This window comes from Cyanistes caeruleus, chromosome 6 (assembly GCF_971803275.1).
Source record: "Cyanistes caeruleus chromosome 6, bCyaCae1.hap1.1, whole genome shotgun sequence".
NCBI lineage: Eukaryota > Metazoa > Chordata > Aves > Passeriformes > Paridae > Cyanistes > Cyanistes caeruleus.
In genome coordinates this window covers 24,210,708-24,232,315 of record NC_141706.1, presented here as the reverse complement: position 1 = coordinate 24,232,315, position 21,608 = coordinate 24,210,708, and the positions used below count along the sequence as shown (strand labels likewise).

Sequence of the window (21,608 nt, the reverse complement as noted above, 5' to 3'; positions counted from 1 at the left end):
GGCAGACACAGTCTTTTGAATGAGTTGTGTATAAGGCTTTTCCTAATGGTATCATGATCTTGCTTTTATGCTCTGGATGGATATGATAAATAAAAATGTCAGTAACAACTAGTGGATTTCTGCCAGCAAATAAGTACTTACGTGCCTGGCTATTAGGCAGTTTGCAGCTGCTCTGTTTCAGCTGTCAGTGTCAGGGTTCACTTAGGAAAATTTACACCTAAATATTCATTTTAGCCAGTGATGAGAAAAAAATGGTTATAATCATGGTGTGAGAAACACCAAAGAACAGGCTTGGGGAGCAACAGCAATTCGCCCACTGCCAGTGGAACTGTGAAGGAAGATTTCCTATCTGACCATCCAGGAGCCACTCTGGCAGAAACACACCACCCAAGATTTTTGCTGCTGGGACTAAAGTCCCTTCACAGAGAGTGGCTCCAGTGGCCCCATGGGTGTCCCTCTTGGCTCCCTGCACACCCCACACTCACACAGACAAGGTTTCCTTACTGGTTCAGCCCTGGGTTTCGCACAGCAGAGTCAGAGATGTTTGGATCCTTAGAGGAATTTAATTGTGGCACAATAACACAAAAACAGCTCAAGCTGGGTGCCTCCTTTCTGAGTGGTATCCAGCTAAGAAAAGATTGTCTTCATGGAAATAGGAAAATAATCAGCATTAGTTTAATGGGTTTGTAGGTTGTTTTGATTCTCTTCTACAAGGGAATTGCTTCTCCACAGCTTGTTTGATTTTTTTTTTTTTTTTTTTTATGGAAAATAATTATGTTCAGTGGGAAAATACATTCTTGGAATGCAAGGTAAATGCTGATTTTAAAAAAGGGAAGGAATCAGGTTGCAGGGGAAATTATGCTAATGGTTGTATTTGTCAGTTGTAACTGCCAAGTGAGAGGAATAAAAATGAATAAATAGAGTTTCAGTGTACAATCAGTTTCAATAATTTCTATAGAATATTCTCCATACAGGAGTTGATTTAGTTGTTCTTATTTTCTGCAGAAATTTGCTGTACACCAAGGGCCTGTTGCTATTTTTCCCCTAAAATACATGCATACTTCCTTTTCTCTAGCTATGTTCCTCATTTGTTGTGTGGTAAAATTTTATCCTTCCATCATGAGATCTTTAAAGGCTGCATCAGATCTCTCAGATGCATCAACAGCTAGATCAATAGCTGGAAGAAATAAATCCTGAAATACCTTTGTGTTTTAGGATGTGAAGCTGTGATTTTGTCAGCAAGTGTATGCATGCATATTCTTCACCCTTTGCCATATGCTGCACTATGTGTTCTTTTTGTGGGGGTAAGAACCTGAACACAAAGGCCTGATAATGAAACCTACCCACCTACACTTTTGGTAGCAGAAGTTTCGTGAAAGACTGTGTTTTTGAAAGACCATTTGTGGCATCTCCTGGTTTGAACTCCATCAACCTCACAATCCTACCACTCTACTTCAGACTGTTGCTTCTTACCATAGGCAAGAATTCGGAGAGATTTGGTTTACTCTGCTTACTGTTGCAACTCTAGTTGCCTCAAAAGCAAGGTCAAGATGATCTACATCTGATTAGCACACCTGCAGTAGATTTGGGATGTCTACTCATGTGCTGTGAAGGGAATGCTGAGGTTCTGCCTTGTAGTATGGAAATCTATTAGGTCCTGTGTGTCTTGGTAATCCTGTGATGGGCTTTGAGGTCCCCCAAGCTTCTCTTCTGCATCCTGTTTGCTTGTTGTAAAAGAACATCTGGAGGCCAGTACAAACAGAGAACATCACACTTGAAGCTATTGTTTAAGGAAGAAGTCTTGATTTGGGACATGTGGAGACAAGTCTGCCATGCCAGATCTGTAGTGAACATTAGAGGCTAATGTAGAGAACATTAGTGAACAGAGAGAGGAAAGAAATTTGGAGGAAATCACCTACCATTCACAGATCCAAGTTGTACCTGTATCTTTTTCTTGCAAACTTCTTTATTTTTTGCTTTCTTATTAGATGTGTACAGAGATTAAAAAAAAGAAAGGAAAAGTTACAAAGAAGAAATGGCCATCAGCCTCAGAAGGAAATCATTAGTGTCATAAAAATGTGCCTGATCTAAAGAATCTCAAGAACCTGCATTTCCACCATTGCATATTCAGATTGAATAACTTTCAATTACATTTTCTCTCTAGGTTTTCATATCAACCACTTCTGCAATATTTCAAGTATTTTTTTTTACTGTGGAAACTCTATAGCCATTAACATGATAAAAATTGAATAGCTACTCCAAGCTGATCCAATTCTGTAGTTGTGTGTGGTCAGTTAATCTAGAGTTCCAGTTTTTCTGATACACAGAAAAAGATTATTCAGGGGACTTTTTTTTTTTTCTTCTTCTTTTGGTGGTATGTGTCTTAACACCACTGAATCTGTCAGATGATTTGGATCTTTTACAGAATATTCCTTCTGCTTACCCTGAAGCATTAGAAGTTTTAAGTGTTGATTTTGAAGGGTGAGATCTATATTAAAGCAAAGTTGGAGTATATCTGTCTTACTCTGCCAAAGCTCAGACCTGGAACATACTGTGAAACAGGCACACAACATGTGGGAGACTGAAAAGTTATTTATGCAGGAAATTTCAAAGCACTGTGGGATTCAATTCTTCAATGTAAGTAACTCGTTCTGTAACCACAGTTTCGTTACCCTTTATTTTTTTTATATGTAAGCTTTCAACAGTGAGAATGAACAATTGCCAAAGCTATAGGAACTCTCAGTAGCTCTGGGGTTAAACTGAGGGGCAATGGATCTGTGGGTGTGAGAGTTTTATTCACTGTGTGCCTCAACTTTTTCCTATTTGAAAAGCTGTTTGGTCTTGTGGAAGATGTAGTGCACCCAGTGGGATGCAGCCACAGTGTGTTGGGTTTCTACAGTTTCTCTGGGGTGCAGCTTTATGCCAAGGGTGGGAGCTAGAGCAGGATGGAAAAAATGTAGCAAGGGCAAGTCTTGTTTGACAGGACCACACTTTGGCAATCTCTGCTCCTTTGAGATTGTGGGAGCTGAGTTAAAGCAACTGTTCTTTCATTGTGAGAATGCTGTAGCAGTAACTAAGCTGACAAGCAGTTTTAATGATCAAAAGGAAATTAACACAAAATTAAGTTATCCTTCCCACACATGTTATATATTTGTGTGTTGAGGAATTGCTGTTCCTGACTCCATCAGCATTGATCAAGCCCATTATTCTGGTTAAGGGTTTTTTTTTGACAACAACTAAAAATGAGAGAGCTTGAAATTAAAGCTACATTTCATGTGTATTAACTTTAACAGAAGTAAGCATCTTGGTTACCTTAGGCACAAATATGAGGAGTTACAGAAGTGAACATATCAGTACTCCCACTTACAAATATCTCTCTCCTGTTCGTCTCACAAAGCACTTTTTGTTTAAATCTGACATGGAAAATAAAGTTCTTGCAAGTAATAGAGTGCTTGATGTAATATTGCAGTTGCTATAGTGGTTTCAATGAGAAGCAACCATGACAAGTAAAACAGTTATAAATCAGGAATGGCCCAGAGATGGATCTCACTGGGTATGGGTTTTTTCGTCTGTTGTCATCTCCTGTATCCGGATGCTATCCTTGCCTGCCAGTGCTGGAGGGGGAGGCAGGGGGCGGTGGGCAGTGGTGTTAGCGCAACAAGGGGTTTTATGCAGTATCTCTGGTCAAAGCATGGCTACAGATGTGTCCATGGCAGAGCTCAAGTACTCTTATCAGGACCACCAGAGTGATCCCTGGCTTCTGTTCTAGAAAACTGCCTTGAATGGTATTTTTGGCTGCTGAAGCCAGGTAGTCTCCTGTCCTTGATTTCAGGCTTTTGCTTTAGTGAAAGTGCTGGCCAAAAGCACATGGCTCCTTGATAATTGTAATTTGCCTTAGTAGGCCCACAAAAGTTGTGCAGGTGTCTCACCCTTTGACATAACAAAGATGAAAAGACAGAGTCACAGGCTGGATGAAGTGTGATACCTTGAATGTTCTCGCTGATCTATTTACCCCTGGTGCAGCACCAGGCAGTTGCATTTTCTCCCAGACACCTATTTCGTCTATGAAGTGTACAGCAGAGATCCACAGCTAAAAAAAGCAATATACGAGATCTTTACCCCTTTCCAAACTTGGAATTTAACACAAAAGCAACCAACAAACAAAATAAAAAACAACCCCACAACCCTAGAATAAAATAGTGAAATTTGTTTGTTGGGAGAAATATTGCCAGGGGAATTAGCACTGCAGACCATTTTGAAAACAACTTCTTATTCATACTAAGGTTGCCTCAAAAATTTGGGACAACAGAGACATGCTACTGCAAAGACCTTTGGCAACAATAACTTTTTGTTCACACAGAAGTTCTTCATTTGCATGTAAAAGGGAGTTATGAAAACTGAATTTCATAGGCACAATTTTTATTTAAGGAGACATTTGGTAAATGCATGCTTTCTGTTCAGCCTAAGACAAGCTAGCCTTCCTCTGATGTATTTAAGAATTGCCTAGCAAACTCACTTTTTGCTTAGTTTTTGAAGTCTCCAACAACATGTCTCAACAGGATTAGGAACTCTTTCTCTTGAAAAGTTGCACAGTTCAGAAGGCAGAATGAGACCAGATTATTAGGTGCTACATTTCCATGGTATATCAGCTTAAAAGTGGCCTTCTGGCAGCAGCAGATGAGACACGATCTTCATTATCTTGCACTTTGGGCCATGGTTCACTCTGGCATAAGAAAGCATAAGATGCTAAAGGCAACCTGTGATGTGAGACAGAGAAGAACCAAACCAACAGTTCTCAGCATATTGCTACTTGAATTTTGAAGAGTGAGTACAAAACCTACAAGGACTGCAATGCTGCAAAGCAAGGCAGGTCATCCCATTCACATGACATTTGTTCAACTGTAAAAGGACACTGCAGGGACAATAAGGACACGGCCTCAGCACTGCTTGCAGAGTTGGGGGCTGTGTAGTGGATTTGATCAAGTACAAGGAACACATGCATACAATCAGTTTTACAATTTTGAATATAGCAATTTGAGAACACAATGAAGCTTTTATGTAAGCTTCCTATTAGAGCATATGTTACTGATTTAAATAACATTCAGGCATTAAAAGTTTTTGTTTCAGATGTCAGAATTATCTGTACAACCAAACCATTGTGTGCTGACACCAACCATATTGATGTTATCACAGTACAGCTTGATATTCACTTGATTTCTGTGGATCAGAGATGGGATTCTTTTATTTCTTTATTTTGTAAGACTGTAGTTTGGTCACTCTCTTACAATCTGAATTTCTCTATTTACCATTGCATTCATTTTCAGAGCGATCTTTAAAATAAATAAAATCTGCATCAATGACTATTTTAAATGTATTTTTTCTGAAGATTTATTCAACAGATGCAGGTGTGCTTTGAGATAATGCTTGCAAGTTCCATGGATTTAGTGCTTTATTTCTAGGTGAATGATTCAAAACCAAATTCAAGAAGAAACGATGGGGTTCAAACTGACAAATGTGTTCAGGGTTTTGCTGTTGTGTTTACTGGGTAGCTTGAGCTCAGTGGAGCTATTCAGGATTTATTGTCATGAAACCAAGAGTAGGATTTGGCTCTCTAGGTCTGATATTCATCCTGTAAAAATTTGGCTGGATCAAATCAGTCCCTGAAGAACAAGGATGTTAGATTAATGGAAGAACACATTTCTCAAACTTGTTATTAGGCGCTGTGAGCCAAACTGTTCATTGCCCTTCGCTCTCTCCCCAGCCTTGGGGAGTGATGACAAGATGGGAGCATCAGATTTCATGGGAAAAAATAGTAAATGGTTGTGCACAAGTGGGGAGGGTGTTGCCAAGACCCTCACAGAAGCACTGGGCTGTTTGATGAGTTCCCATCCCTGCTGCAGTTATTTTGAGATAATTGGAACTCAGACTTCAAAGCCATCGGTTTATTAATATTATTTTATCAAAATCAATTATAAATGCAAATTTTTGGGTTAAAAGTGAAACTAGGGAAGTCTATATTGATTTCTTAGCACTTTGGGACACTGAAAACATGCTCTGATACTCAGTGTGTGTTTTGCAGGCAAGCATGTGTGTAGGAGTCCATGTGGAGTAATTACTCAGGAGGACTCTTGTTTGGCAGCTTCAGGGGCTGTAATCCTCTTGTTTATCACAATCAAACGTTATGATATACATATCCCCACCCCATGCTCCATCTCTCTGCCTCAAACCTGTCTTGAATGAAGCATAGCAGGGGTGAGCAGGATATATAATGGCTTTGGTTATTAAGTCTTTGCCTTTCCTGTAAAGTTCCCAGCTTCCACGTCACTTGGGACAGGTCACTTTTCCACTGGATTGGCATTATTCATTGTCTTAATGAGAGCTGTGTTTCCTCTACAGTGTCTTCTCTTTCCTTCTGTAAACTCTTTGCTGTTTGCACATCACTGAGCACTCCTGTGCTGCATCATACGACCAACTGCCACCAGCCTTGAGACCAGTGTCTCATCTTTTTACTTTCAGCCATCAAACTTTTTAATCCTACTTTGTTTTTGGAATAGGTGCTGTAATTTTCTGTATGATCATGCCCAGTACAGGAGAATCCTCATCTCTTATGTGTCTCATTAATTTCAGCCTCGGTCAGTGATTATTTGGGTGGGAGTGTTCTGTTACACTGCATGTATAATTACAGTGGATTTTCTCTCTTACTAGCCTGATAAATTGCTATTAAGAATTTATTATTACATTAAAATAGTCTACCCTAGTAAATCATTATCAGAGTACAGATTCCCATTAATTCCATTTCAATAAAGGTCAGTAGATGTATCTCCTCAGTTTGGGCTGATCTCACCCTCTGCACTTAACATAAATGAAAACACGCCTGTGTGTACACTTGCACACCCGTGGTGGTCGTGTGTGCTCAAACAACTCCTCATTTTGCTCTCACCCCCTCCAAGGTGGATGTGCCAGATGCTCTAGAGCTGTTCCCAGAGGAGACACTCCCATCTCTTGCAAGCTCTTAAGTTCTCATCTCCCCAGCCAAAATATTTCAGAAGAATTTTGAGAAATGCAGGTGCGTGCAGTTGTGAGGAGCAGCTTGCTTTGAGCTATATGGCTGTTTCACCTTACAGCATCCATGCTCTCAAGGGCAATTATCTCTACAGTAATTAACAAGGGAATTTTCTCTGATGCTGCAGCATGAGTCATACAGCTTCCAAAAGATTAGTTTGTTAGTTACTGAATAAAATGTTTGCAGATGTACTTTGCTGTGATAACATCTCTGACTTGGGATGACTCATTACAGATGCAGGAGTAAAGATCTGCAGGGCCAAAATGTGACTGCATGATCCAGAATTTTAGGCTCCTCTAGCAGCTAGTATGACCCCAGTGTCAGCAAGAGGAATTTGGTTCTACAGTAGGGCCCAAAGGGGAAAAAGTCCTTTTGCCTCTTTTCCTCACTGCCTCTACCTTAGCAGGGAAGGAGAGGTGGCAGTCATTTGCTCTGCATAAGAGCTGGAGTGCCCTTCTTGGGCTGCTAAGTCTCTTCCCTGAAACAAGAGAGAAAAATTAAGCCAAGTCATGCCAAACAGTGCAACAAAGTTCATCCTTTCTTAGTATTTTGCTTCTTGAGTTAAAGATGAGCTTTGGGACAGCAACTTTAGCCCTGTAAGAAACCATTTCCATTAACTTCCATATTTTTATTTTTTTATATTCTGAAGTGTCTGTTTAAGCATTTTTTTAATAACAAGACCCTGTTATTAAACACTGTTTACATTGCAAACATGCAGTGGTTCTGCCTTCTGCAAGTACCCAAGACATGGGATGCACAACGTAATTCCTTTTTCTGGAATACAAAGCCTCATCAACTCTGATTAGCATTAATCTTGAAAGTGCTACTCCTGACTGGTGCCAGTTAGCTGTAGGAGAGTCAGAGCTGCAAGCCATAAATGAAACTGAAATGGATTTGAGACTAAATTTAGTAGCACAAATTGTGAAGAGTAAGGTAAGTAGGCTTTAGAAGTAATTTCAGTTAGGGTCCTCTTCTGATGGTGTGCACAGCAGGAGAATGCTTTAAGGACTTATGAGCTAATAATTCCTAGTGAATGTGTGCTGTGCATGAGCTAGCATATACTGTGAGTATGGACTGACCCTGTCTGTGTGCACTGGGTTTAACCACAGTCAGCTCTGGAACAGAAAACTGTGACAGACAAAGAGAAATAGGATTTAACTCTGGAAGTCTTAAGAGTATGAGCAGGAAACAGCTTCCACAAATGCATGGAGCAATCAAGGACTAGAGGGAATAGCTGTTTGTTCTTGGGGCCCTATGTAAAAATGGCTTGGGAATTAATCCTCTGCTTTGCTTCAGCATTCTTCATATTGATAGAGACATTAGGAACAAGCATATTACTGCCATCTTCTGTGGCAAAAGCCCTTCAGTTAAAAATTCAAGACAAATTTAAAATGGAAATTAAGTCCATTCACCATATCTTACTCTACCATATGTAATCAGGTTAGGATTGTCTTCAGTTTTGCTGGCCTAATAAACAGAGCTTCTATCAGAAACATTGTTTCAATGACACAAAAATGAGAGTTACTACTTCCGTTTATCTCTGTTCAGTGGTTTACAGAAGAGAAAATTCTGCACCAAAATTAACCCAAAATTTGAAAATCTCATCAGTGCTTGAGGAGGGTCATGAAATGAGCAGTGCAATCCCTTCACATTATTCCTAATGCCATATTTGTGTTTATGGGTGTGTTAGCCTTGCTTGATGGTAGGTTCTGCTTTTGTAATCTAATTTAATTTCTTTCTTATTATAGGCATGTAGCTTGCAAATCTAATAATAAATTTTCTGTAAATATTAATTTGGAGGGCATCTGTTCCTTAAGGAAGCCTTAGAACCAGTTTTTGTTTTATTTAGAAAATATACACAATGTAAATACACCCTGGAATATCTTGTGCAAGGCCAGGGATGTGGTGATATGAATTTGGCTTTCTTTGTTCTAATGTTACTAGAGGCAAGATTCCTGGGTGCACAAAATTCACTGCAGCTCTTGTGGTTCATATCAGTTGAGGGTTTTCTCCTCAAGGAAAGACTAGCCTTAGATGGAAAGAGATGTTCAATGAGACTGAGATTTTTTTTTATGTTTAGTTCTGGCCATTGAGTCAGATGCACTGTTTGTACCTCAAAAGCTATAAAGTCTTACATAAACACATTGTGTGGTGCATCTGTTGTGAGCTTATTTAAATGGGCAGCATCCAGGGAAGGGGTAATTGGAGACACCCAATGCCTGCAGCCCCTGCAGTGGTAGAGGATCAATGAAATCAGATAGGTGTGAATGATTCACATGGACATACCAATCCCGAGGAGGCAGAGGGGTGAAAACCCCCAGCTTCACCTAGAAACTTCCATTCAACCCTGTATTTGGTCCATCACAGAAGAGAGGCACCTGGGAATATTTTTCCTTGCACTCATCCTTTATTCAGGCATACACAGACTCCTTTCTCTTGACAAGGTTCTTCCCAAGTATTCAGATGGTAGAGAAACAACTAAAAATACAGACAAGAATATGTCTATCCCCACTCATAAAAGCAGTCCTTCCTGACCTTTGGGACTGGCTGGATGCCCAGTATCCCTGAAGCAGGCAGCTTGACTACAGGGGTGTGCTGCAAAGCTGTATCAAAGCTGCATGAGGCTCTCCGAAGGCAATGCAAAGCTGGTCTTGTTCCCTGTCATCCACAAAGAGAAGACATGAGTACAATAACTGCTAACTTGATATTTCAAGATTACAAGGGCCCCCATGACTTCTGTCTTCTGCAATTTCCTGTAGAAAACTTACGGTTCTCTGTATTATAAGAATAAATATTGTGAGAGATAGCTAATCCAAAATTCTGAGAACTACTTTAGCTTCTTATGTGGTCCTGAGAAACTGGCCTGGCTTAAGTATGGATGTTGGACAAGATGACCTTCCTTCCAACTCAGCCATTACTGTGTTTCTGTGAACTCCATGCTAGTCTCCTCCTCCTCTGTCTTTGAATTTAGTTACCCACTGTATAGTTCTTTATTATTCAGATACTCTGATATCATGGCTACAGTCGAGAATTCTGAGCTTTTGGTTGGTTTGGGATTTGATAAAGTGTTGTATTTTGTTTATGGTAGACTAGTGGCTTTAGCCAATTTAATGTTACCAGCGATGGCAGATGATTAAGCCCCCAGTTTGATTTGCCACCCTTTTTGTGTTATCTTTGTATTGTGCAGCACTGTAATGTCAGTGGGACATTACATAAGCGTGAACTCAAGCAGGTCAGTGTGTGATTTTCTGGGTTATGACCAGAAAGTTTAAAGTTCATATAAATGATCCCTTATGGATATTTTGCTACACTCAAAGGGTGGGATAATAGGATGGAAAGGATTATAATTTTCTGCTGATTCAAAAAATGTTATTTGGCAAAAGTGTTATTCCTTTCAACTGCAAAATCAGAACAGAGGTAACTCTGTAAGAGGGACAGAGTGAGACTGACCGTGCAGTCAGCTCAGATATGTAAATTTGGGTTATATGAGTACAGCCAATGATGCCAGCATAAGAAAACCCCACTTAATTCTTAGCAATTGCTTGTGATTTATGGCAGAATTATCATGATGTAGCTCTTGGAATAATCTTAATCAAACAGAACTGGGGTGACATGTTGTCATACCAGAACACAGATGGCAGTGGGATAAGTAAAGAGTGGTATAATTTTATTCCGCACTTTCGAGGGTGAACATTTTTGATGGAATTTCTTGTGAACAATGTGAGATTTGAAAGAAGTCTCAGTGGCCTAGTAAGCAAGCCTTGAATTTTTTCACTCATTCAAATAGAGCTTGAATTGTTTTTTATAAGGGATCTTGGAACCTCATTGTCCCATCTCTGTATCCTGTGGATGGCTCGGTGTGGGCTCTCAGATTTAGATGGGATCTCTTCCTGCAGCTCTCTAAAAGTAAGTATAGATGTGTCCTGCCAAAAGATAATCTCAGAACTGTCTTCAGTTGATTTTCTTTACTTTTAGTCTTCATTCTCCTCACCCTTTCCTTTTCTGACTGGCTTTGGTTTGATGCCTTGAATTGCATGTGTTAGTTTAAAAGATGCTACAGTATAGCTGTTTAAAATGAGGTGTAACATTCGGGTCTGATCCTGAGTATGCCTAAAGCAGTATATGGCTAAATTAGCGCTTGTTATTTAAGGCTACAACAACTCTTTATAAAATGTTCACTTCCTTGTTAGTTTCATCCATTTAGTATTTCAAATATTAGAAAACATTTTGCAAAGCTTTGTGTTACTTGTGCAAGCCCATGGTTTACATGTTTATTCTGTTTACTTCTGCTGAGGAACTCTACATTGCTTATAACAATATCTCTGAGCTGAGCCAGCTGACCTGGCTGGACCACCTTGAGGTTTTGGACCTGGAAGGGAACAATATCGAGGACATCAACCAGGTGCAGTACCTGCGACTTTGTTGCAAGTTAAGCCACCTGACAGTGGAGGGCAACCTTATTTGCCTGAAGCCAAATGCAGAATCTGCAGAGGTGAGTACTTGGTTTACACATATTGTGTTAATTTTTTGTCAGTGCTATTTAACTGTGAGTTGGAAATGATAAACGTTTCTGCATCTTCCTATTGCATCATTCTAAATGATGGCAAGGGATGCATTTCCCACCTTTCATTTCTGTTGATTTTGTGGTCTCATCAGTATGGTTTCCAAGATGACCACAGACAAACTACAAGGCTGCTAGTAAAGACTCAGGCCTGTTTCCCAGCAATATGAGGAAAAACATCTTCTCTTGGAGTGTGAGCGCTGGAACAGGTGTTCCAGAGAGGCTGTGGAGTCTCTTCCCCTGGAGATACTCAAAACCCATCTGGATGCGATTCTATGCAATCTGCTCTGGGTGAGCCTGCTTTAGCAGAGGGGCTGGACTAGGTGATCTTAAGAAGTCATTTCCAGCCCCAGCCATTTTGTGAGTCTGTGGTGAGAGTGTGAGTCTGTTTTTGAGGGGTTTCCATTTCTTTTGGAGGCTCTCCAGTCCAAAAGCAAGTTCTCCAACACCACCATGCTCAGAAGTTGAGCTCCTAAAAAAAGGAATGCTTGAGGTAACTAGGAAAAGCTATAATGTTGGAACTGCTTGTTACCCTTTCCCCCGAAAGGTTAAAATCAAATGACCAAAAAGACCTTCAGAAAAAGCTGAAGACACAAAACACAGAGATTTGCCTCTTGTGTACTAAAATGATAGAATAATTTCTGCTGAAGTATTTTGTTGAAGGCATGAAAGAGCCTCTGTGTCACAAAGATGAGAGCACAATAATACATGATCTGATTTGGGTTTCAGGGCACTCAACAAGCAAAGCAAGGGAGATCTAATTCTTCATGAACAGCCTTAGAGCTGTATTACTCTCTTTCACTTTCTCCTGCTTCATAAAAAAGCATTGTTGGGATATTAAAACACCAACATATTGCCATCCAGGTCTTTTGGAAGGTCTGTTGGCACACAGAGTTATGTAAAACACAGGTCTCACTAAGGATGGTGCAATTCCCAGTTGCAGCATAAACAGCTGATAATGCATGTCCAAAATCAGAGCTGATGGTGTTATCCCACTGCAACATATTCCATAGTTTTCCTGTGTATTTTAAAGAAGTCATGCTGCTGTTAATTTGCCTAAAAGGTTTGGTTTTGATATTCTTCCTGGGTTTGGTCTTGAAAACAGGTATTAACACTAAAACTCAGTCATGCAATAGACATAAATCTTGGCACTTCTTAAATAAATGAGTTAATAGCATTTTTCAGATGTAATTGTTGGCTTGATCTTATTGCTCAGTAAACGGGGCCATGAAAGGTAGCTCTTTAGCTATCATAATTTTCCTCTCTGGAATTCAAAAGACAATATTATATATTTGCCTTTCTAGTTTGAACTGGTAGAAATATCCTTAAAGGACCATATTGTAACTGCTTGTAACCAAAATGATTTCTCCATTTTGGAACATTTCTCCCTAATGGAAGATGCAATCATGAGAGGAAAAACATATTCCTGCAGTAAGGAAGCACTGCCTACTTGTGATGTACAAGGCATGCCTGCTTACTCTTTCTACTCCCATGGAGATAAATACAGCTACTGACGCTTCCAATCATAGCTTCCTACTATAGAAATGGTGCAGTGTATCCTAACAACACAGCAAGTCTCCTTCAACTTCCTTCTTGTTCCTGCTTAATGAAAGTGGGATTTTTGGAGGGTTTGGCATCTTCAGTCCTTAAGTGTACTTCTAATGGAGAAATCTCAGATTTCCCTTGGCTTGTTCAGGTGAGGAAATCAGTCCTTGGGATGCTCTGCATGTTGTCCCGTAATGGAAGTTCAAAGAGCAGTAGTGTGTGGTGGTGTGTCCTCCTGCTCTGCTCCATGCAGAATGGGTGTCTCTGCTCCTGTGCAAGTAGCTACTAAGATCTGATTAGTGAGAGACACCTCTGCTGAATTATGGTGCAAACTTATGCCAAAGTCAGTGATACAGATTTTATTTCACAGTAAATGTGAGGTAGAGAAATAAAAATAAATAGAAAAGAGAGGAGAAAAAGAATGTTGTCGCCCATGGATCCAGTGGCATCCCTGTTGATCCTTCTTCAGCTGGGGCTTCTTGGTGGTAGGGTCCCAAGGTCGTTCATAACTTTTCATTTTTTATACATTTTAGAAAACAGGATTTAATGCTTATTGGCTACACAGTTCTCTTATGCTATTGGTTAAGTGATTATCTCTTGCCTCTAATGCTAATTAGTCCACATGCTTAGCCTTTCTTTTCTTTTGAGCTGGTGATCGCTATCATCCCCTGTCAGAATACTTTTTACCCAGTGGGAACTGACTTTAGCAGAGCTGCTGATTTGTCTTTCCTCGTGGTGTGGCCTGTACATTTTTTTGTTTCCATTATCAGTGATACATTCTTCTTCCCAGCTTTGTTAACCTCACGTTAAGTATGAGATAACAGCCAGACAATAATACCATCTTTATCTTATCTACAGCCCGAGTTCCAGGTATCCACAGAAGAATATCTGGAGGGGCTTCAGTGGTCATTGGTGGTCCCAGATGCGAATTTGTCTGGGGAGTCAGCACAATGGTGTATTTTACACTGAGTTGTAGCAGAGGCAGACTGAGTTCCCTGTAGTCTCCCACCCAGTGTCTGTGCTGGGAAAATGATTTGCTCTCAGGTGGTTACAAAGTGGGGCCTGCCCTTGGCTGCTGAGACCTCCTCCATGACTTTGTTGTTTTCTTGATTTCAGTGGATGTTTGCATTTTTTTGGTGTATAGAAAAGAGTAGGTGTGGGCTTATTTTAGTGTGCCCCTGATGGCCAGCTCTAATTCCTCAAGCTTCTTCTTGTAGTCTGGCCCTTGCTAAAGGTCTGTAAAAGCTCTCCTATTTATTTACTTTTAATCTACAGAATGGTCCAGCTAAATTTACTGCTCTTTCTTCAGATGGCCTGTTTGCTCCCTGTAATTTGATTTTCAGATGAGCTCATCTTCCCCTGTTATCTAAACCAAGAGCAACAACTTGATGATAAATTCTGCAACTTCTGTTGCTGTAATGCAACATGAGTGTAACATGATTCTTCTCTCCAACAGGACATGGCTGGGAATTGGCTGTAGCTGAGAATGGTTGACTCATTCTCTAAATTAAGATTAAAGACTTAGTTTGAGAAATTAGTGTCCACCTCTTAACAACAACTAAGACATTTTATTTAGTGAGTTCCTTCTGCCAATGTCAGTGCTGCATTGTGCAGGGGGAGGGAGCATCCAGACATCCAGGCCCCACAGAAAGATTTCTGTTTGTGATCACTCCATATTGAATGAAGACTTGGCTTTGTGGGGATTTCTAGTATTTCATGCAATGTCCTGAAAAACGTAAGATTTGCCTGGGTGAAGCAATTGATTGGTGGGTAGCTGTCCATTTGTATTCTGCCACTATTGGTGCACTCTTGTTTTATATGTCTTTTTTATGGTGTGTCTAAAAACACAGTCCATGGACGTGCTCTTTCTTTCTCCATGAGCAGGTGTTGCAACACCCATAACATATTTTCAAATCTTTCTATCACCTGAGTATTGATGCAAACACCAGAGAATTGCAAAAGCAGGGAGACAGATTGGCTGAATGCTGAGGGTGCCCCAGCTTTCTGTGGGCATCAGTGGCCTTCTATGCTTCTGTACATTATACATAATGTAACAAAGACAAATGGCAAAGTCATCAGTGGGTAAATAACAAAGGAGCCTTTGAAGGACATGTCTTTGCAGTCCTCAGGACATTTTCATGATTCATTCAAGTAGAAATTATGTGAGAAGCATTTCAAATCATATGGCAGTCATACAAATTGAACATTACTGTGCTACTGGCATTCCACAAACTGTTAAATACACTGACCACTTTCTCAATTTCTCCAGGACCCAGACTATAATTACAGAGCAGAAGTAAAAAAACTCATTCCCCACTTGAAGTATTTGGACAGAATATCAGCAAGTCAGACTGCTCTCCTTCCTTCCAAGAAGATGCATGAGCATTCTCTAATCATCAAGAAATCCATCAAGGAAGGTGGTTTAGTCAAAGACATTTCACAGTTAGGTATGACAGGTTCCTTGTTGTGGTTCATTTTTCAAGTTATGATATGTAAAAAAAGAAAGATGAAGAGCAAGCGGATCTCTTTAAAGCCGGTCTTTACTTATAGTGAAGGGACAGACAAAGGATGTTGTCTTCTTCACCTGGTAAGTAAGAAAGCTGGAATTCAGCAGATAACAGTGCAGATTTAAATGGAAGTTGTCCTAAGCTGGGCATCAAGATCAAAAAATGCAGACAAATTCTAGAGCATCAAGCAAATAGAGCAGTAACTGGGAGTCTGTACTTAAGGCTCGTTCTGCATGATGGGAAGAAGCAAAGCTTGGAAAGGAATGTTTCAACAACAGCTGTTCCCAGCTCTTTCCATGGTAACAGTCAATCCAGTGTAGCATGGATGTAGTAGGATTTCCCATTCCAGTTTAATAATAGGGAAGGCAATCTGGTTACCACCCTTCACTGGTAGCAGCATCCAAGGAAGACTGCATGATCTTGTAAGAAATCTGTTCCACTTTCTTTGTTACTATGATTAAGTTCATTACATTCATTAGTAGAGAACAAATGGTTTGAACGTAAATCTGTTGTCCCCTTGCCTGCAGCCTTGGTAATAGTTCAGATGTCCATGCTTTTATGTGTCATGCTACATGCACTTTACCACATACTATTAAATATTGCAAAGTATTTCCTATAACTGCTCATGTTGCTTCCCATTAGTGTGGGCAATGCAATTGGCTTCCCAGCCCCCTCCCCAGGTTGTGGTTTGCCTGCCAACTGTACTCCATTAAAAATTTAGTTTGTTTTGGAATAAGTACATACATTTGTCATTTATTGAATCCCTATGGGTCCAAATCATTAGTTGTAATAGTAGTCGTGGTAGGGAAAAAATCCATTAAAATCTGATCCCTCAGTGATTGTGCTTTGGCAACATCACCTGAGATTCAGAAAACTAGTTAACAAAGTTTGCTGACAGAAGCAGTAGGGGCAGAGCACAAAATTATGAATTCCTGTCATTTCCTGGTGTAACCAGACTTACATTCTTGCTGGCAGCTCTAAACCAGTAAGTTCATCCAGTCAGGTTCAGACATCCCAGTACGTTTTTTCTTTCTAGCAGCAGTGTTGATTTTGATGCTTTTCACATGGTGTGTGTTTCATGGGTTCATATTAACAGCTGTGCCCAAGATATAGTAAAGGTCCCTAACACTCAACTCTTAAGTAAATGTCCATATTATCACAGACCTGATGCTTCATTTTGGAGCTGGTAGATTCTCAACATTTTAAAAAGCATGTTATTCATCAGGGCACTGAAATTAAATTCTCTCTCCCATGGGTTGTTGGCTGCATATTCTGCTCTTAGAGCTGTGCTGTGCTCCCAGGACAGCCAGCAATGGGGCAGGCAAGAGGACAAGGCTCTGTCTGCCTTTGCTAGTTTTTGTATAACCCTTCCTGTCCTGTAGCATTACAAAAATACTTTTCACCTTTCTTTCTGAGATAGAGAACTATCTGTCTCTGAGGCAGTACTGGAAAAATCTATCACTGCCATTCCCAGATTTCTGTAACTCCTGGTACAGTTTCCCCTGATAGCTGACTGGTAGCTCTGGTAAGGTGTGCATCACCATCTGCATTGTGCCAGGGCATTTAAGCAATGTGTTTTAAGACTGGGCTTAAACTTTTAAGACTAGGCTGTGCCTGCAGCAAGTCTGTAATGGTTCCCCTCTGGGCAGGTGGGCAGCAAATGAGAGGCATCTTACAGTTTTCTTGGGCTTGCAGGCAGGGAAAGTAGGAGAGCCCTGGATACATCCAGGCTCACCTGTGGGACAATCTGAGGTGGGTGGCAAGCAGAAAGAGTTCCTGACCCATAACCCCAGCAGTGTGTCTCTGGTGCCCAGGAGTAGAAGGGTGAGAAGGGGTATCAGTTTGATTAGGGGATCCCCAGATTCTGCCATGACTGTGCAGCACTGGAAGACCTCTGTCTCTATGCTGGACCCATTCCAGCATGTTTCTTTTAGCTGCAGTTACATACTTTTCTGTCCCCTATAGCTCCAGGTGTGCAGCAGCAGTTACCATATTGGCAAGGTACAGTGATGGTGTGGTTTGAAGCCTTGCACAACTGTGCTTCTACTAATGAAATCTCTCTTCTAGATCTGTATCTTGGGGAAGTAGCAAAGCAGTCTGGATTCAGCCCAAAACCCCCAACACCTTCCAGACCTGGAAATGCAGAGTGTTCTGCTAATGCAGGGACATGTAGTGATGCCAGCCTCTTGTCTGGTAGCTGTCCTCTTCCAGATTCCACTGTTTTTCCTGATAAGCTGTTCACAGAAGATGACTCTAGTGATTTGACACATGGTAATGTATGTTTTTTTAATCCTGTTCTTTCCCACACCTCCACCTCCTCCTGAATGTTATTACTGATGAAAGCCAGGGTGCTTTGAATACCACCCACCCATGGCACTGCTAATCAGGTTCAGCATATGTTGTCTTCCACGAGACTCACCTGCTCTAGCGTAGGCTTTCCTTTATTTCCCCCTGCAGCAGAAGGTGCGAGTCACCTGGGCTGCGCACTCCTCAGCCCCCCGCCCCCATGCACCATGTGCTGCTGTCGCTTTTCACAGCCCCACATTGCAGTGCTGGCAGTGCCTTTCAGACCTCATCACAGCTGTCCTGCTTGAGTAACATCAGGCTCATCCTGTTGAGCCACGGGAACGTGGTCCAGGGTAGTCCTCTGGAGAGGCGTGGTGATGCCCATTCACTCCCCACTGGATCATGTGCTCAGGCTGTGTGCTGCAGTCTCATATTGCAACAGCAGCATCGCTGCTGTCAGTGAGCGCTTTGGTTTGGGTTTCCAGAGGCTGGTTCCTCAGCAAGAGGAGTCAGTTCCTTGACTTCACATCCTGATCCACAGGATCAGCCCAAAACTGATCCAAAACACAGGTCTCCCACTGCTCTTCTTGCCCTAGTCACTTGGAAATACCACCCATCCTTCTGGAATGGGAATACCACCCTCCTGGAAACACCTTGACGGTGTAACTGCACCAGCCCACTGACTGCAGATTAGATAGAAAGATGGCATTTGTTTCCTGGTGTTGTGGCTGCTTTTCTCATATGCCAATCTTTCCTCAGTTCCCTGCCTATAGGTAGGTCTCAGGATGATGGATTAAATGAAGCAATGCAGAGTCAAGAGCTGAATGCACATTTGGAAATGTACATGGAAATTAAGTACAGCTTGTCAGGGAATGAGACCGTAATTTTACACACACTTTTAGGCAGCTAACACTACTCATAGAGACAGTTTCACCCAATGTTCACTGCTTCTTCTGACCTTTTGCTGCCTTATCTCTTGTTAACCTGATTTTGATCAAGATCCAGCTGAAAAATAATCCAGCAGAACAAACAAAAAAAGACCCACAAAAATAATATTTTTTTTTAATCTGAATTTGTTCCCTGATCTGACTGACCATGTATCCACACAAATATTTGCACCAGCACAACTAAGGAGGCAGGGAAGGAGCAGAAGAAGACAGATTCTGGTGAAAGCAGAGAAGCTGCCTCTTTAGCAGCAGTGTCAAGCCATGCCTGCTGATACTGCAAACCTACACCATGAAATATTACAACTTCCTGTCTATGGAAAGTTATATTGACTGACTTCAACGACAGCACCATTTGTTAAATGCAGGAGTAAAATGTTTTCTTTTTCCTGTTTTTCTTAGGACTCCGTCAAGTTATATGTGGGAACCCCGCCAAGGCCCTCCATGCAAGGAGACAAAAGCTAGGTGTATGTTTTTCTTGTATACTTCATGTTCCTGCTTGGTGACCCCCATAACTCCTGGGATAAACTGAGCTCCCACTGTGGCTTGTAGCACCTCACTCTCTCCTGTAGCCCAAGAACCCCCACCATGCAGCTGCCTTTGAGGAGGACAGAGGGTCTCCTACCATGACGTTGCATGTGCCCATGTGTTAGCAGCAGTGGACCATCAGCTGTCAGGGAATATGTGAAAATCACTTATCAGCTGCTGGGGACAGACTTCCTATCGTCCTGCAGTGGGCAAAGTACAAGGCAGGATTGCAAAATTTGATGGTATTTCTGCAATAGCTACTAAGAAAAAGTCTTTTTTCAGCAGTGTTTATTTGATGTTGATGTAAACAGTCACCTTGCTAATACTGCAAGGTCATTCCTATTGACAAAACAAACACAAAGCCGAAGTTTGTTCCTCTTGGCGGTGGGGTGGTGCCCCTGCCTTTTGGGTCAGCCTGCTCATTTTGGCAGTAATTCAGTGAGAGGACACCTGTGTGTGTAAAGGGGAGCAGCCTGGCTTGTCATGGTCAGCTTTTGTGGGCTCTGACATTCAACACAGCACAGTGTACATGAGTAGATTTAAACAGGCTGGGGTAAATCAGGGAGATGCACAAGACAGGCTTAATGCTGACAACAGATGTTAAAGAACTGCAGGGAAAAAATATGTACTGCCCTTGTCTTTCTGCTGCCACTGCCTCAGCATGGGAAGCTTTTCTGAAACAAATTTGAACATTTTAGTGAATTATTGCGTGCTAAAAACTGGGATGTGGAGTCAAACTGTGGTCATATACTGAGTGATGCAGTTTCTGTGGTACTGGTCCTAATATGCTTATTGGTATAGGTGCTATGGGCTTATATCCAGTGAAATATAAATCAACAATTTTGTAACTGCTGTCCTGGTTCTTCAGGCTATAACAGTACATGACTGGGGAAGGGGACTTAAAACTGAGGAGTTAGAAAATGATGAGGAATGATCTAAAAAATAACCGTGGGCTTTGATGCATTCTAAAATCCACATCTAGAAACGGAGCTGGTGAGAGTTCCCAGGGATATCTAGATAACTTCTGCCATTTCCACAGCTACCTCCTGCTGTAAGCCCTTTGAAACCATCCGATCTGATGACAGAAAACCTTTGTGGCTCTGGAGGAGGAAGAGATCTGCACCAGGAAAAGGTGTCCCCTGACCTGGGAACATGGGCCGAGCAGGATAAGGGGTGAGACCGCCGGGGAAATCTTGCCGTGCAATGAACTGTGCATTTATTTTCTGCTGCAAAAATAAAATCATCGCTTTGGCCACCTGGTGGCGGTTTCGAGGGACAGTCTCGGGCTCCTGCCTTCCTGTCCCCGCTTTGGGCGGCAATCCTCCCTCCCGCCTGGAGCATCCGCGGGATGGCAAGGAAGAAGAATCCTCTTCCTTCTCTCTGGAGCACAGGCAGGATGGGCTCACTTTCTTAGCAAGACAAAGGAAATTACTTTTCATAACTGGCGAGGCTTTCTTGGGCCTGACAGTGTCTACCTTCAGTCAGTAAAAGAGCTGAAAGGGGATGGATGAGCTTTTCTGCAAGCAGCACATTGGCCTAAGCAAACAAAAGGCTGAAAGACAAATATCACCTTGCTGAGATCTCATAGATCTCACAGAGAGGTAATGGTTTTTTTGGAAGTTAAAATGCTTTTATTTCTCTGAGCTTACTTCACTGGGTAGTATTCTAAATCTGCCCCACCTCACCTGATTAACTTTAAGATGCTTGAGATAATCAGACACAGGGATCTTAGATAGCTGATCCAATTAAAATGATTTTTCATATCTCCTGGAAGTTGTGAAGTAGCAGTGGGTAACTAAATCCACTGCCTGGGTGTTTGCCTGAGTGGCCATGCCAAGCTGCACTTGACCAGCTGCATAAACACACTCAAAAGCTAATTAAAGGTGTGATACTTGATGTTGTCCAGGTGCCTGCAAGCAGGTCAGCAAGGGCAAGCCAGCCAAGCAGTAAAGGTGAATGAGGGTGAAGATTGGAGCCTGACTGATAGCTCAGAAGATTACTTGAGGGAGGCCTGTGATAAGGAACTTATTGAAAGGATTCCACTTGAGCCTACTTCCCACTCCTCTACAGGTACTGGACCTAAACCCCTGGGGAAGGGTTGGCATCAGGCAGTAACACGTGGTGTTTGTAGATGTGTGCATTGGTAACCCCAGTGTTTTATGAGATCTGGTGTC

General features: G+C 41.5%; 1 protein-coding gene across 21 annotated transcripts in view; it reads left to right on the top strand.

The window, feature by feature from the left end:
• The window catches only part of LRRC56 (leucine rich repeat containing 56), a 59,261-nt gene that overhangs the window by 33,904 nt on the left and 3,749 nt on the right, over window positions 1-21,608 (top strand). For all 21 annotated transcript variants that reach the window (XM_023928873.2, XM_023928874.2, XM_086895762.1 and 18 more), the window contains 7 exons: window positions 10,873-10,969; window positions 11,358-11,555; window positions 15,439-15,616; window positions 17,744-17,947; window positions 19,309-19,373; window positions 20,474-20,607; window positions 21,341-21,504. In XM_023928873.2, coding sequence (XP_023784641.2) covers window positions 10,873-10,969; window positions 11,358-11,555; window positions 15,439-15,616; window positions 17,744-17,947; window positions 19,309-19,373; window positions 20,474-20,607; window positions 21,341-21,504 — 1,040 coding nt within the window. The remainder of the gene's footprint in view (window positions 1-10,872; window positions 10,970-11,357; window positions 11,556-15,438; window positions 15,617-17,743; window positions 17,948-19,308; window positions 19,374-20,473; window positions 20,608-21,340; window positions 21,505-21,608) is intronic.